Source organism: Nannospalax galili, unplaced genomic scaffold (genome assembly GCF_000622305.1).
Source record: "Nannospalax galili isolate Female #2095 unplaced genomic scaffold, S.galili_v1.0 scaffold186, whole genome shotgun sequence".
NCBI lineage: Eukaryota > Metazoa > Chordata > Mammalia > Rodentia > Spalacidae > Nannospalax > Nannospalax galili.
In genome coordinates this window covers 2197917-2214535 of record NW_008358774.1, presented here as the reverse complement: position 1 = coordinate 2214535, position 16619 = coordinate 2197917, and the positions used below count along the sequence as shown (strand labels likewise).

Genomic DNA, 16619 nt, shown 5'->3' with positions numbered 1-16619 from the left:
TTCTGCTTCTTTTTTTGAACTTTATGTGTCTTTGTGGTTTACTTTTTGGGTATGAAGAGCTGGTTCGTGTAAGCTTCTGGTTCTCTCTTTTGATTTTATATTGTCGTGGCCGGATTGATTTTGTCTTCAGGAGTTCCCGGTGGCCCAATTCCAATGCGGGTCAGAAGTTTTCAGACTTTCTCTGTAGGTCTGGAATCTTCTAAGAATGATTTTGGCCTCAGGAACTTGGGTGTTGGAGTGACCTGAGATCCTGGCTGTAGAAGTGCCACGCAGGGATGCAAAAGCAGATGGGGTGGGAAGAAGCCCCAAGATTTCCCAGGGAGTGGATTGAGTAACTGGCTTGTACCGGATGCAAAGTATCGGGGAGAGGCAAGGTAAGCCTCGGAGCCCCAGAAAGAGGCTGTCAGCCCCAGAAAGAGGCTGGCGGGTGTTGCAGGCCCAGGGAAGTAGTGGGAGGTGAGGGCGGGGCAAGGTCCAGAAGCCGTGCTCCTGGGGCCTAAGGAAGGCACTAAGTTGGTCTGGGTGAAAAAGATCAGGAAGCAGTATTGGTTCCCCAGGTGTCTGAGTACCCAAGACTAAGAATGGCGCAGGGCCCAAACTAGGAGTAGAGAATAGCGGGGGAGATGGAAGGGTGAATGGGGCCGGGGGAGTCAGTGTGCAGCTGGGGAGATGGAAGGGTGAATGAGGCTGAGGGAGTCAAGGCGCAGAGGGCTGCGCCATAGACCCAGCCCAAGAGGCCTGAGGATAGGAGAGCAGGATAGGATAATTAGCCAGTGGTGCAGGTCCAAGGAAGCAGAGAGAGTTGAGGTTGGGCCCAGGTCCAGAAGCAGTGCTCCTGGAGCCCAAGGAAGGCACCAAGCTGGCCTCGGCGAAAAAGATCAGGAAGCAGCACTGGTTCCCCAGGTGTCTTGTGACCCAAGACCAGGAATGGCGCAGGGCCCAAACCAGGAGCAGAGAACAGTGGGAGAGATGGAAGGGCGAATGAGGCCGGGGGAGTCAAGGTGCGGAGGGCTCCACGATAGACCCACCCCAAGAGAGGCCTGAGGGTAGGAGAGCAGGCCAGGAAAGCCAGCCGGTGGTGCAGGTCCAGGGAAGCAGAGCTTGTTCATTTATTTTTAACGTGTATGCGTGTATTGCCTGCATGCATATAGGTATACAGGTGTCATGCAATGCCCCAGAGGCCATAAGAGGGCGTCGGATCCCCTGGAACTAGAGTTACGGATGGTTGTTAGCTGCCATGTGGGTGCTGGGAATCGATCCCTGGTCCTCTGAAAGAGCAGTCAGGGCTCCCAACCACTGAGTCATCTCTCTAGCCCCATACATCCTACTTCTTAACATTTATCCATAGTTCCCTGCTCTTCCAGCACCTCCCTCCCTCTTGCCCTTTGCAGTGACTCATTGCCTGTGCTCTTGACCTTCCCTTCTGCTAGAAAGTCTTCTCCCTCCACTCCTCTCCCCTCTGAGGTTTTGGTCTTTGGTTGGCTTGTTGCTCTTGGGTCGGTGGTGAGACAGTACATTGTGGTGGAAACACCTAATGGGGATGCTGCTCTTCTCATCAAGTGGCCAGGGAACAAGGAAAGACAGGAAGGGACTAGTTCCCCTCTGCCCTTTGAGAATATACCTCCAATGATCTAATTTCCTTCTATGAGGCTCTACCCCTCTACCCTTAAAGAGTCCACCACCTCTCAAAAGGGCCAGACTGGAGACCAAGCCTGCCATATATATGGGCCTTTGAGTCAGATAAAAAAAAAAATCAGTAAATAATACTGTTGTATAACTTTATGTTCATCATAATTTTTCATGAGCCTGTGGTAGCTCCACAGTGCAGATCTTGCTGAAGGTCCTCTTATTTCCTCTTCGTCTGTTTCAAATCCATTCTTCAACTCATTCATTCAGTTTACTTTTTATTTTAAAACTGCTTTCTTTACTTCTAAAATATTTTTATTTTCTAAATGAACATTTAAAATTTTGTTCCCATATTCTTACTGAATATTTAAAATATACGTACTTTAAAGTTTCATCTAGTTCTTTACTGTGTCCAGTTTTTGAGTTGAAACCTCTCATTGTCTCATTGGCTGCCTTTCTCATGGCATTCTCATGAGGAGAACTCTGTCCTGGGTTGTGGAGTCCACAGAGTGTTCCACATGCCACTTGAAATCTTACTGGTTTCTCATTTTCTCATCAACTTTTTATCACAGCCTCTAACTTTCAAAGAATGTTTTAGGTTTTTTTGCTTTTTTGAAATTTAATTTTTGACAGTTCAGGCATGTGTATGATGCATTGCGAACATACTCACCCCTGTGACCCTGTCTTATCCCCTCCCACTCCTGCAGATGCCTTTCTTCTTCCCATCTAGCCCCTTATCCTATTTTGGTGTCTTATTGTTTGTGCAGCTCTTGTGCAGGTAGCCATAGCTGCCGAGTGTTCATGGTGACATCAGGCACGTCATGTCCAGAAGACATCCTCCAGCTCTTACCATCTTTCCACCATTTTTCCATGATGCTTTCTGGGCTCTGGAGAGGGTGATATAGATGTCCTGTGCAGGACTGAGTACTCAGTAGTCCTTGATTTGAGCCTGGTGCCGATTGAAGTTCAGGTAGCTCTGTTCTGATTGCCTGCACCCTTCTCCATCTCCCAAGTGTCCCAGCTGAGGGAGGTCTTATCTTCCCTATGAGAGCTAGAAAAGGCAAAAGTAAAGCTCATGGGCTCAACTCTTTCATGAATATCTCTGTCTCAGCTCCTCACTGTCTTAACATATATGTGTGTGAAATATGTAGTGTGCGTATGTGTGTACATGTGTGTAATGTGTGTATATATGTATATCTGTGTATGCAAGTGTAGTGTATATGTAATATGTGTATATATAGGTTTGTGTAGTGTGTCCCTAGTGTGTATATGTGTAGCATGTGTATGTGTGTTTATGTGTGTATATAATTATGTGTTACATGTGTGTATTCATAGCATGAGTATGTGTGATGTGTATGTGTATTTGTATGTACTGTGTGCATGTGTGTTATGTGTAGTGTATATATGCATGTGTAGTGTGTATATGTGTGTACCATGTGTGTATAGCATGTGCATGTGTGTGGTATGTGTATGTATAGCATAGTATGTCTGTAATGTGTTTATATGCATACCTACATATGAATGTATAGTTTGTGCATGTGTAGTATGTATGTATGTGTAATGTTCAGTGTATGTATGTGTATGTATATGTAGTATATGCATGTGTATATATATGTATATATGTATACACATAGCATGTGTTTATGTATTGTGTGTAGTGTGTATGTGTGTAGTATGTATATATGTAGCATGTGTATGTATGTGCAGTGTGTATATGTGTGTGCATGTGGGTGGGGGTGTACATATTTTATCTTGGTAATTTGAAGGTTTGCTTTTCATTACTTCTTTCCTTTGGAAGGGATTGTGTTTTAAAATACTGTCATATTCCCCAGAACTCCTGCATATTTGAACTTAGCACATGGATTCCCCTTTCAGCTCAGTGTACTGATTTCTAGGAAGAATCCTTAGATGTTGTAATATACCATGACTTCCCTCAGATGTTTAGCTTATTTCTCCTGGCGTTTGCTAAGGAAAGAAGACACGCAGGGACATTTTTCAGCTAAATCCACAGCCATGCTCTCCATCGCTGTTCTGTGGTAAACTAGAGGCTGATTTATTGGATCCAGAGCATATTTGATGGCTGTCGGCACTTGTCATGCTGCCTGCTTGCCTTCTCATTCCATGCAACTGCCTGAGGCTGGACAAGTGACATCTGAAGACTGTCCCCTTGCCACAAAGTTTTCATGAAGCCACTAGACAAGACCAAGAGGTGCTCCCCAGGCAACTTGAAGCAGGGCTTAGCCAAATCCACTCACCGTCTCCAGGCCACCTCTCCTGGCTGTTCTCCCAGTCATTTTAATAATACTTTTAGCAGTTTCTTTCTACTTCTTATCACAAATTTAAGAGCAGAAAATTAGATTCAAGTCCCATATTACTGAGGTCTGTTATTTTTGAAAGTGCACATTACAGATTCAGTAATACACTACAAAGCATTGTCATGAAGTATTTAAATAAAACCATCCTTGTCACAAAAAATGAGTGGAGTACATCTTGTTCATTTTCTCCTGATGGGTTGTTATTTCTCTTTATGGATTTGCTACTTTGCAACATGAAGTGCAATGTGACAAGCCACTGTGTCATTGTTGCAAATACCTTCCTTCTGTTGCTCAGGCCCTGAGATTGTAAAAGCACAAGTGAAACGTTTTCTAATCTTCTTGCTTAAGGTTCATTATTCTTGCATGTGTTCTGGTAGCAGTGCAGACCAGGAACAAATGTAAAGCATGTATAATTGAAGTTTGGTTTTATAAGTAACTCGTATTTGCCTCTCTGGGATGGAACAGCAGATTCTGTAAGGTGGGAAAGGCATGGAAATAAAAATTCTAAAGATACTGAGAACTTTCTTTGAAAACATGGCTGAGACCAAACATGGTGGCACATGCTTGTAATTCCAGCCCTTGGGATATTAAGGCAGAAGAATAGTGACTTTGAGGCCTACCATGTCTACCCAGTAAGTTCAAGATCAGCCTGAGCTACCTAGACCCTGTGTCAAAGAATTAAGGGCTAAGGATGTAGCTCAGTTGTAGAGTGAACCTTAGTTTGTTTTCTATCATCCAGGTCAGGTGGCTCGCAACCACCTGTAACTTCAGATCCAGTAATATCTAATGCCTTTTTCTGGCCTCCAAAGGCACCTGTAAATACAGGCACAGATACACACACACACACACACACACACACACACACACGCACACACCCCTTTAAAAAAGCCTAGCAAAATGGCCCTAAAACCTACCAGGCAACAAGGATTTGGAACTATAATCCTTTGGAGATTAACTGTTATTGGTATCTCATTCTTGTTTAGTTTGAATGTTAATCTATAGGGAAATTACAGTTATTACATGTGGATTTTCATTGATACTGAGAAGATCCTCAAGTGACATGTCTGTTTTGTGAACATTATATGCTGTTAGCCCTGTAAATCTCCATTCTCCCCTCAGACTGACATGCCAGCAAGTTCATTTTAAGCCACTGTTTTGTCTCTGAACATGGCTGGGCTATGTGGATAAAAATCAATAAAGCAGTGGTGACTTAAAACAAATCAGGAAATATGTAAATGTAAAATATATCAACAATATTTTAGAAGTGAGCAAGTAGCCTCTATTTTTAAAAGAAAATTTTATTTTTCAATAAATTTTAACAGAAAGTTGCAAGAATAATACAAATCATTTCTTTATGCTTTCCGCCTGGATTCCTCTATTTGATTAAAATGTGATAGTTTATAGTTCAATCGTAAACATTTGTATCAATTTTGTCTTATTACCCTTTATGATTTGAGAGTAAGTTGTAAATATGATTCTCATTAACCCTAAGCCTGTCAATGTGCATTTTCTTTCTGTTTGTGTGTGTTAATGTATGAGCAGGCGTACATGAGCATGTGTGTGCACATTCATATGGAGGCCAGAAGACAACCTCAGGTTTTATGCCTCGTGTAAATTGGTACTGAGAGTGGGGTGTTGCTGTGACAGACCTAATGATTTTGTCTTTAGGAGGTAGTAGAAAGGGCTGGAAAAGTTATTGAGTGCTTAGAGTTTGTTGCTGTGGAGCTTGGAACAGTTATGCTGAAAGAGTTGTAGACGATGGAGGCCTGGCTTGTGAAGCTTCGAAAGGAAGCAGAGACTATCAGAACTGTTTGAGGAATATTATGAATTGAGGACATGTGGGTTCTGGTCAGCTGGGTCTAAAGAATCAGCTGTGATTAAGAAGAGACCAGAACCACTGAAGTGAAACTTCTGCTTACTGGGACAATTGTTGCTGGTTAGCTGGCACTGAAAAACCACCTGTAATTAGCAAGAGACCTGTATCACTGTGGCAAAATCTTCTGGGAAGTATTTCCTCAGGGTCAGCAAAAGCTGTGGTCCAGAGGGGGCTCAAGACGCCATCTCAAGCTGGAAGCAGGACTTGGTAATGTGTAAGAGTCTCTTGCATGCTTCTGGTGTTGAAAGTGTGAAGGGGCCACTGAGAGCAGCTGAGGCTTGGCACCCTGAGAGGCCAGGAAAGCTCATTGGTGAAAGTGAAGCCTCAGTTGCAGTGAAGATTCCCAGGATTGAAGGAGTTGTGGAGAGAATCTGAGGCTTTGCACCCTGAGAGGCCAGAAGATGCCATTAATGAGGGTGTGGCCTCAGTTTCAGTGGAGACCCCAGCTTTTTGGAGATGTCAGGATCATGGGATGACCACCAAGGGCGGTGGCAGGTGTGGAATGGATCCGGCCTGGGTCTGTGAGAAGAGCTGTGTGTGCTGTGGACGGCAGAGACAGAGAAGTGGAGCTGCCAAAACCCTTTGGAGCCCAGAAGATTGTAAGTGAATCCCAGATGTCCAGCCTTGAGATACTTTGCTGAATGTAGGTTTTGCTTAGGTGTACTCAATTCTTCCCCTTTGAAATAAGACAGTACTTATTTTGGATTTTACAGGAGCCCAGTTAAGAGACATTTAAAAGAGACTATGGACCTTTAAGTGTTTGGGTTTTTTTAAAGACTGTGGTACTTTAAAGGTTGTACTGTCTTATGTTGTGATATTAACATCATATCTTGGGGACAAGAAATGGAGACTCTGGTTTAATAGTGATGTGTTTGTGTGTTGAGTTGACAAGGGGTCAATTGTGCTGGATAGCTTTAGTTTTCAACTTGATATACCTGGATTGAAGGAGACTCAGTTGATGCATCACCTCCATTGGACTGGCCTGTGGCCATGTCCGTGGGGCATCTTCTTGATTATGAGTGATGTGGGGGGCCCAGCCCACTGTGGGTGGTGCCACCCCTGGGCAGGTGGGCCTATGTTGTATAAGAAAGCAGGTTGAGCAGGGGCCAGGAACAAGCCACAGTAAGCAGCATTCCTCTGTGGCCTATGCTCCACCTCCTACCTCCAGGTTCCTGCCCTGAGTTCCTACCTTGGACTTCCTCATGAGCTATGATCTGGGAGATTTTAGCTAAATAAACCCTTTCCTCCCCAAGTTGGTATTTGTCAGAGTATTTTGTCATAGCAATGAAGAAACAAACTAGAACAAAGTATGAATGTATTGCTTGCATATATATAAGTGCACCCATGTCCTGCACTGCCCATTGAGGTCAGAAGAGGATATTGAATCCACTGGAACTCTAGTAAAAGACATTTGTTGCCCACCACATGGATGCTGGGAACCAAACCTGCAAGAGCAGCCAGTGCTCTTAACCAGTGAACTATCTCTGCAGGCCCCTCTTGTCTTTATGTTGCTCAATCAATCAGTCCTGTCACTCAGTAATGAGATTTCTGATAATGCCATTCAAAATATTACATTCTTTCTGATGTGGGGGGCCCAGCCCACTGTGGGTGGTGCCACCCCTGGGCAGGTGGGCCTATGTTGTATAAGAAAGCAGGTTGAGCAGGGGCCAGGGGAACAAGCCAGTAAGCAGTGTTCCTCCATGGCCTGTGCTCCAGCTCCTGCCTCCAGGTTCCTGCTCTGAGTTCGTACTTTGAGCTCCCCGATGAACTGTGACCCGGGAGATGTAAGCTAAATAAGCCCTTCCTCCCCAAGATGGTATTGGTCAAAGTATTTTGTCACAGCAATGGAGAAACAAACTAGAACACCTCGGTACTACCCACTTGGTTTTTGAGACAGGGTCTTTCATTGGCCTGATACTGAGCATTCTAGACTGGCCAGCAAGCCTTAAGGGTCTTCCTTCTCCACCTCCCCAACTTTGGAACTACATGTGTACAGCACCACATCTGGTTTGGATTCTGGTGCTGGAACTCGGGTCTTTGTGCTTACAAAGCAGGCACTTTACCAACTGAGCTGTCTCCCAACCCCTCAATCTGTATTTTCTAACAAACAAGGACATTCTGGGAAGAATCAAAGTGTATCCACCCATAGCAACACTAGTATAATTCTACCATCCAGTCTCTAGACTCAGTTCAGATATTGGTCCTCCAGTCTGTCATTAGTGCATAAAATGCTGTATTCTCCTTTGTGCGGAGTCACTTACTACACTCAGTTTTCATAGCTCCAGATCCATGTTCAATGTGGAAGGCTGACTCAGTTTTCCTTGTTTTTTATTACTTGGCACTTTCAGAGAGGACAGTCTATACACTTTACTAAACAATCCTCACTTTTAACTGGGCTACTATGCCAAGTTGAGTGAACTTATCACTGAATCACAAGTAGCAGTCAATCCCCCATATGTCTGCTATCCAATCAGGAGAAATGATTACACTGGAACAGGATGGCCTGAATATTAAAATTAAGAATAAATGAAACACATATTACAGTGTGGCTGCAGCTCTAGTTGGGAAGCAAATTTTGTCATGGGCCAGAGGTTACCACACTAAAGGAAAAAGAAACAGATTTCTTCCAATAGCGTGAACCTAAAAAAGTAAATCACAGGAGAATCCAAGTGAATATACCTATGCTTTGAATTTCAATTTCATTAAATGTTTGAGCTCCAGTTTTAAAGTGGGCTCCAGTTCTAAACTTTAAATTGTTTAATTTTAATAGAATAAAAAAATTTCTGTAGCCCCCTTCCTCTTCAAAATCACCCCAAACAAGAAACAAATACATTTTACTTTGGAGGAAACAAAGCCACATCTGTAAGCACAAACCAGAAATGTGCAAGTAGAAAATAGAGAGATGGTGAACAACACAAGGCTTGTGTGTCTTGACAGGCAGAGAATGGAATAGGGGAGAAGCAAGCCAGTTCATGGGCAAAATCAGGAATTGGAGGTGATTATCTGAAGGTATGCAGAAGAAACTAGTAGATTCCCAGGCCCTCAGGTCTATCCCATTCAACCAAGTGACGATGCTTTTTTTAAGTTAAAAATTATTGTGTGTATTTGAATATGGTGCACGTGTTCAGGATCAAAGGACAACTTTGTGGAGTTGGTTCCCTCCTTCCATCTTTGCATAGCTTCCAAGGATCAAACTTTTTTTTTTTTTATGCGTTGCTAGGCTTGGGTGACAAATTCCTTTGCCTGATGAACCCATCTCCATCTCCTTGGCCCTGTCTAGTTTTTTTTTTTTTTTTTAAGATACAGTCTCACTGTGCAGTCCAGTCTGCCCTCAAACTCTTGATTCTCCTGCCTCAGTCTTCTGAGTGCTATTATTACAGGCTTGTACCCCCACTGGAGCTTGTCTGGCTCCAGCTGACTATTCTTCTTTTTGATATAAATCAGTCAAGGCATATGGGAATCTCTCATTTCTATACTTTCACACAGCAAAACCCATATGCAAGCCATCCAACAATATCTGCCTGTAGATAGTGGGAAGGATTTTACTTTTTTCAGTAACACATTTATCTAACCAGTATTTACTGACAACCTGCTGTGTACCACAAACTATCTTCTGTCATGTGTAGGGGTCATACACACACACACATGCACAGACACAAAAACAGAAGAAGTTCCATGTAATGTACATGCAGAACAGAGTTTATTGGTAAAACTTTATGGTATTTTATTATCTATTTATTAATTTTCGGCAATTCCATACATGCATAGAATGTATTGTGACTATATTCACTCCACCTTACCGGCTTAATCTGATTTGTCCTTCATTCTTTTTTTTTTTTTGCTTCTATCTGCATTTATTTTATGCTCTATTTATTCCCTTGCCATGAGTTTTTTTTTTCTTTCTTCAGTTTCTTCTGGGATATCTTTTTCTCTTGTGCAATCTCCTCTTGGCTCCTTTTCAGTGAGGATCATTTCAATGTGATGGGGAGCACATGTACAAATCCGACCATGAGATCTGTAAATTCTGCCGCACATCTTGGGTGATTTGCTCACCTGGATATGCTCAATGACTAGAGACTCTGCATCTACACCCTAAAGTTCAGCATTACTATGCATTTTTAAGCATGTGCAGCAAAAATTCAGCACTGTTTTAGGGGCCACTGACCCTGTGTCCAGCCCCACTGTTTGTCCTGGACACCTACCAACTCCACCGTTATACCACCGGAACCGCACACACTGCTCCTTTAAAGTGACGTCTTGCAGATACTTGTAGGCTTTTCAGATATGCATACCCTTGATGGCCTGGGCAGTTTCATGGGTATTCTTAAAGTGAACACAAAGATTGAAACCTCTTGATTTGCATGATTCTGTAGGGTTTTCTGGGTCAAGAGAGTAGCAACCCATTTTCACAGGTCACCTCGGGGCCGCTTACAGGAAGAGGCCCCTTCTTTTTTTTTAACTTTTAAATTAATTAATTTATTTTATATGTATGAGTGTTATGCCTGCATGTATGTAAGTGTGTGCACCTGTGTTGTGCCCATGGAAGCCAGAAGAGTGAGTCAGATCCCCTGGAACTGGAGTTACAGATGGTTGTTAGCCACCATGTGGGTGCTGGGATTCAAACCTGGATCTTCTGCAAGAGCAGCCAGTGCTCTTAGCTGACTCATCTCTCCAGCCCCTTGGTTCCCACTCTTGCTGACCTCTTTCTTTTCTCAATTCATCCCTCTTTTTTATTTCCTGGTGAAAACTCATATAAACAGAGAAGTAGCAGAACTTGTAATCTCTCCTTCCATCAGCACACAGCGGAGGCAGTGCGGAGATGGGCTGTGTGGACCCGGGCCAGTGTGTGAGTGCAAATGGAGAGACTGGGCGTGTGCAACCTGACATGTATTTCTAGTGTGGGGGAGGAGAACAGAGATTTATGGAACTGGAAGATGCTGTTTGATATAGAAAGGACTCTTGGAACTCCATGGTTGTTCTTCCTTTGAGTTAAACAAGATCTGCGGAGAGAGCTCTGGGCTAAGGCTGTGGAAAGAGACCATCTGGACCCACCCCTTCTCAGTCCAACTTCTGGAACGTGAGACTCTTAATGCAATTCTCTATGCTGTCTTTAGTCGGCATTGAATTACACCAGATTTTATGTGTTTGTTCTCAAGTGGGGTGTCAATCAAATCTCACACTGCTGGGCCAAGTGATGGAAAACCATGCTGAACACTGAGAAGTGATAGAAGGCTTCTGGGTTAAGGTCAGTTTGTATCATTAGTAGAAAATAGAGATTTTTAAAACTATCTTTAACCCCACCTACTTCCATTCCTTGCCCATTAGTCACGGCCTGTCCTCGTCTCTCCAGGATCACCTACATTTCCCTTTTCTGGGTTCATGTATTCTACAGAACATAAGGGTTGCCACTTTACAACCATGAGTGACCTTTGAGGAAAGGAGAGTAGACCCACAGCAGCCAGGGTCCGAATCCACATCTACTCAGGTGTTCTCAAGAGCAATGGGAATTGTTCATCCATTGAGGTCAAACTGAGCATGCAAAATGTTTGAGTGTTCAAGACAAAAGAGGGCATACTATCCTGCTTTATACATTCTTTACTGCCCTCTGATTCCTGGATGCCACAGTAGCTTGGCCATGAAAGAGGGAGACATAACTGCAAAGGAAAATAACCCCAAGCACGGAGATTTACCCAAGTTTAGCACAGTTTATGAGTCTTATAACTTTGTAGTTAACAATGGTTTTTGCATAAATTTAAAGAGTTTCTTGCCAGGTATTCTAGTCCTTTATTGAAGTTCCCCTATTGGAAGGCTTTTGACCATTAATCTATTTGGCTTCAGCAGAGATGTTCATTAATATTTTTAGCAAAGTACTTGCTTTAAGACATGGGCACGTCATGTGAGCTTGTAGACCAGACACCAAACTGAGTTTACAATGAAGGCATTGTATCTGATTCATCAGGAGGCCCCCAATATTCTCATTCTGTGGCCAAATAGTGTGAAAGTACAGTTCAAAGGTGCCAGACTGACTCTTAGTCTCGGGACAGTTTGTATGGCTAGTACCACTTGATGTTCAGAGCATTACACAGAGCATCCAGCACAATTCTTCTATACTATGCTGAATTAGACTTGCCACTATTGATGGTAAACAGTTTTATTAGTGAACTCTGTTGTTTTCAGGTTTGGGGACTTGTAGGTGAAGCTCCAGAAGGCTAAGATATTTTATTCTTAATCAGAGATGCCATTTCCATTTCTCATGAAATTTGTTGAGGCTTAAACCACTGTGCGAATTCAAGTCAGAGAAGACCCATTGCAGGATGGGTTTGGTGTTGTGACTTTTTTTTTTTTTTTTGGTGAATTCATCTGTGTCCCCTGGGGCCCAGTGACACTGAACAATAGTAGCCACTTTAGCAATGGGAGAAAGTTCTATAGTCCCCAAAGCCTAGAATAAATAAGTTGTGATGGGTTCTTATTTTGCAAAACCTTAGCAAGTTTCTAGTCAGCTGAAAGTGATCACAAATGTCTAAAATTCCAGGTGTTCCAGAAAACAAAGCTCAAAGTTCCACTGTCTAGATTGCTTTGAGCCTTTCCTGCTCTGTATTAAAAAGTGGCTACCTCTCTGGTGGCTTGGAACTGTACATCTTTGTCATCAATATATAAAGAGAATAATCATGTGTTAAGAATGTATGTGGGGGGGACTGGAAAGATGGCTCAGCAGTTAAGAGCACTGGTTGTTCTTGCAGAAGAGCCTGGTTCGAATCCCAGTACCCACATGGTGGCTAACAACCAGTTCCAGGGGATCAGATGCCCTCTTCTGTCCTCCGTGGGCACTGCATGACATGGATGCACTTACACACATGCAGGCATAACACTCATACACATAAAATTTTAAAAAAGAAAAGAATGTGTGTGTGTGTGTGTAATTAATTGTCAGTGTGCAGAGGTTATGAGAAGGCCATGAGGAGGGAAGAAGAGATCTTAAGGGAGGGAATAACAGAATTCATGTGCCATGAAAGCAGAAGAATTCTGTGGGGTAAACAGAAGACCAGCAGGAGAGAGGTAGAGGGTGGGGTAGGACGGTAGGAAAGGGGCCAAAAAGAAACAAATAAAATGGGCATACAATGAGAACACCGTAATGAAACCTATTACTCTGTATGCTAACTTAAGAATTAATTTCAAAAAGAATATATATTTGTAATACTGGGGATTGAACTCAGGGCCTTGCTCAGGCTAGGTAAGCACTCTGCAACTGAGGTATATCCCCAAGTCCTGATTTTTATTATTTTACAATGGAGTATTAGAGAAATAGCAATGATCAGTGTTTAGACTGGATTTTTTAAAAGATCTTACTTATTTTTATTTTATGTGTATGGGTGTTTGCCTACATATATGTGTGTGTGTGTATGTGTGTGTGTGTGTGTGTATGTGTGTGCACTATCTGCATACAGTGCTCTCAGAGGCCAATAGGGGATGTTGGGCCCACTGAAATAGGAGTTCTAGACAGTTGTGAGCTGCCATGTGGGTGCTGAGAACTGAATCTCTGCAAGAGCAGCCAGTGTTCTTAGCCTCTGAGCCATCTCTCCAGCTTCTATATTGGATTTTTAGTCGCTGTTAGATGATAGCGTTATGAACTAAATGTTTGTGTCTTTCTTTCTAGGTTCATCCAAGACTGGTTTTCAGAATGGAAGCAGGTGGCCAGAGTGGATTTCTCTACAGTGTTGCCTCGTTCCATTACTCTTTATATCTTTTCCTTTCTGAATCCAAAAGACTTGTGTGCAGCTGCTCAAGTCAGCTGGCCCTGGAAGTTTTTAACTGAACAGGTTTGCTCCTTGTCACTTCCTAGTAATAGGACACAAAGACAATTGTAGTTTGTAATGAGTCCACTGGGGTGGCTTTCCCTGTGAAACCGTAGCTGAAACACAGTTAAGTTATCCTTAGGAGAAAAGCATGGAGGGCTGGGGAGAAGATGGCTCAGTGGGGGAAGTGCTTGCCGCACCAGTGTGAGGAGCTGAGTTTGGATCCTCAGACCTCAGGTAAAGCTGGGCCTGGTAGTGCACATCTGTAACTCTGTGCTTCTCCAGCAAGATGGAAGGTAGAGACAGGAATCCTTGGAAACTCATAGGTCAGCTAAGCTGGAGGAAGCAATGGTGAATAGCAAGAGACCCTGTCTTAAACAAGGCGGCATCTAGTGTTGTTCTCTGACCTCCACTGGCACATGAATACTCATACTTACATGCATGAACATGCGTACGCATGCACACATACACACACACCATACACATACATACACACAAAGATTTTAAAATAGAGAAAAGTGAAATTCAGTACCTTATTTTTTATTTAAAAGTTTTGTGTGTTTTTAAATTTTCTTTTTAAAAAATGTGTATGAGAGTTTTGTCTGCATGTATGTATATGCACAATGTGTATGCCTGGTGCCCTTGGAAGTCAGAAGAGGGTATCAGATCTCCTGGAACTGCAGTTATAGGCAATTGTGAACCACCATGTGGGTACTGGGAACCAAACCCACATCCTCTATAAGAGCAGCAAGTGCTCTTAACCACGGATCCTGCTCTCCAGTCCCATTTTTTCTTTTTCTTTTTCTTTTTTGGTCTTTTTGACACAAGGTCTCCCTGTAGCCCAGCTGTCCTGGAACCACTATGTAGACCAGGCTGGCCTCTATCTCTCAGAGCTCTCCCTGCTTCTGCCTCCCAAGTGCTAGGATTAAAGGCATGTGCCACCACATACTGCTCACTTTTTCTTTTTGATGCTGAGAATCAAACCAAAGGCCTCAAAATCTCCAAGTCAGTACTCCATCACAGAGCTAAATCCCAGCCCTAGTAACTTACTTTGTAATTCTGGCTATATATAGCATTCTAATAATTTGTTTACTTTTATTGAGACCTTGGAATATTTAATGTAATTATTTAGAAAACATTTTTTTCTTGGTTATAGAAGTTCATTTTTTAAAAAAAAATTATTTAATTTAAAAATTTATTATTTTTATTTTCTGATGCGTGTTAAGTGTATTTCCTGCATGTATGTAAGTGCACCTGTGTCATGCAATGCCATTGGTGATCAGAAGAGGGCATTCGATTTCCCCTAAAACTGGAGTTAGGGACACTTGTTAGCTTTGATGTGGGTGTTGGGATTTGAACCTGGGTCTTCTACAAGACCAGCCAGTGCTCTTAACTGCTGAGCCATCTTTCCAGTCTCAGAAGTTCATTATTCCCTCTAAAAAATTATTTGTTTGTTTGTTTACTTATTTATTTTTATTTTATGTGTATGAGTGTTATGCCTGTCTGTATGTAAGTGCACCGGTGTTGTGCAGTGCCTGAGGAGGACAGAAGAAGGTGTCTGATCCCCTGGAACTGGAGTGACAGATTGTTGTTAGCTGCCATGTGGGTGCTGGAAATCTAACCCAGGTCCTCTGCAAGAGCAGCCAGTGCTGAGCTATCTCTCCAGCCCCAAAGTTTCAAGAGCATGAATACTTAGTTCATTATTCTTTATGAAAAACAATTTGCACTTTGGTTTTTATATGGTGTTATTTTATCCATAAAAATTCAATTCTAAAAAATTGGTACAAAGCTTCACCTGAGTCTGCTGACACTTGCTGAGGAATATTACAACAGCTAAAATCAGCATCTTCAGCCATTGATTCTGCCTCTGGTCTAAGTGTCTCTTCATTGTCCTTTAAGAGTTAACAGTGTGACAGAACTCATGATTTAGTTGTAGACAAGTGGGGAATGTCCTTTACTTCCTTCTGTAGATTATGCCAGGTGTCTAGGGATGACTGTGTTGAGATCTTTTTCTCAGACAACTGTGCTCAGTGGAGGGCCTCAGGCATGGACCAGCCAGGAGTCCTTGTTTTATGACCTGTTACTAGGCTCTTCCGACCCAGGTGCACTTGTATAATCCCTTGTTCGTATCTTTTTACCCTTAGTGTCTCTACATCTATACACCTAAGATATCCTCTAAAGGGAACATGGTGGTTGTCCTTTATTCCTTGTTGTTCGACATTTGGCAATCTTTTATTTTTAAAAAAAGTTTTGTTTTGTTTTTGTGGGTACAGGGGATCAAACTCAGGGCTACCTCCTATCTCACTACAGGAGTCCTGGGATCACAGATACATGCAGCTGTGCCCAGTTTTACATGTGTTTTGGGGATCAAAACTCAAGTCTTCATGCTTGTGTGGGAGCACTTTACCCACTGAGCCATCTCTGTAGCCTCAAACATTGATTTTTTAAAAAATTTGTTTGTTTTTGATTCAGGGTCTCCCTGTAGTCTCAGCTGTCCTGGAACTAGCTTTGTATACTAGACTGACCTTGATCTCAAAGAGATCTGCCTGCCTCTGCCTCTTGAGTGCTGGGATTAAAGGCGTGTGTCATCATGTCCATCTCCAGACCTTGATTTTTTTTCAAACCTTGATTTTTAACCAAAGTGTTTGGTCTATTTAAAGTTATATAAATGCTAACATATTTGGGTTGGAACCCATCTTCCTATTTTCATTTATTTTTAATTAATTTATTATTTTTGAGACAAGGTCTCATGTATTCCAGTGGAGCCTTGAACTTGCCATGTGGCTGAGGACGGCTTTGAGTTTCTTGCTTCACCTCCTGAGTACTTCCTAGTTTTCATTAGTTCTTATGCTTTGTTTTCCTTTTCTTCTGTCTTCCTTTAACTTAATTAAATATTTTTGATTATTACTTTCAAATTGTAAAGTTTTTTTTATAACTACCACAGAAATTATGGTATGTACCCTACATTATTGTATTACTTCCAAGACAAAACAAGGGAATTAGAACCCT

The 16619-nt window shown here is 42.5% G+C and overlaps 1 protein-coding gene across 1 annotated transcript in view; it reads left to right on the top strand.

Annotated features, from left to right (window-relative positions):
- The window catches only part of Ect2l (epithelial cell transforming 2 like), a 92631-nt gene that overhangs the window by 24250 nt on the left and 51762 nt on the right, over window positions 1-16619 (top strand). Inside the window, exon 3 of the mRNA XM_017795353.2 lies at window positions 13472-13634. Coding sequence (XP_017650842.1) covers window positions 13472-13634 — 163 coding nt within the window. The remainder of the gene's footprint in view (window positions 1-13471; window positions 13635-16619) is intronic.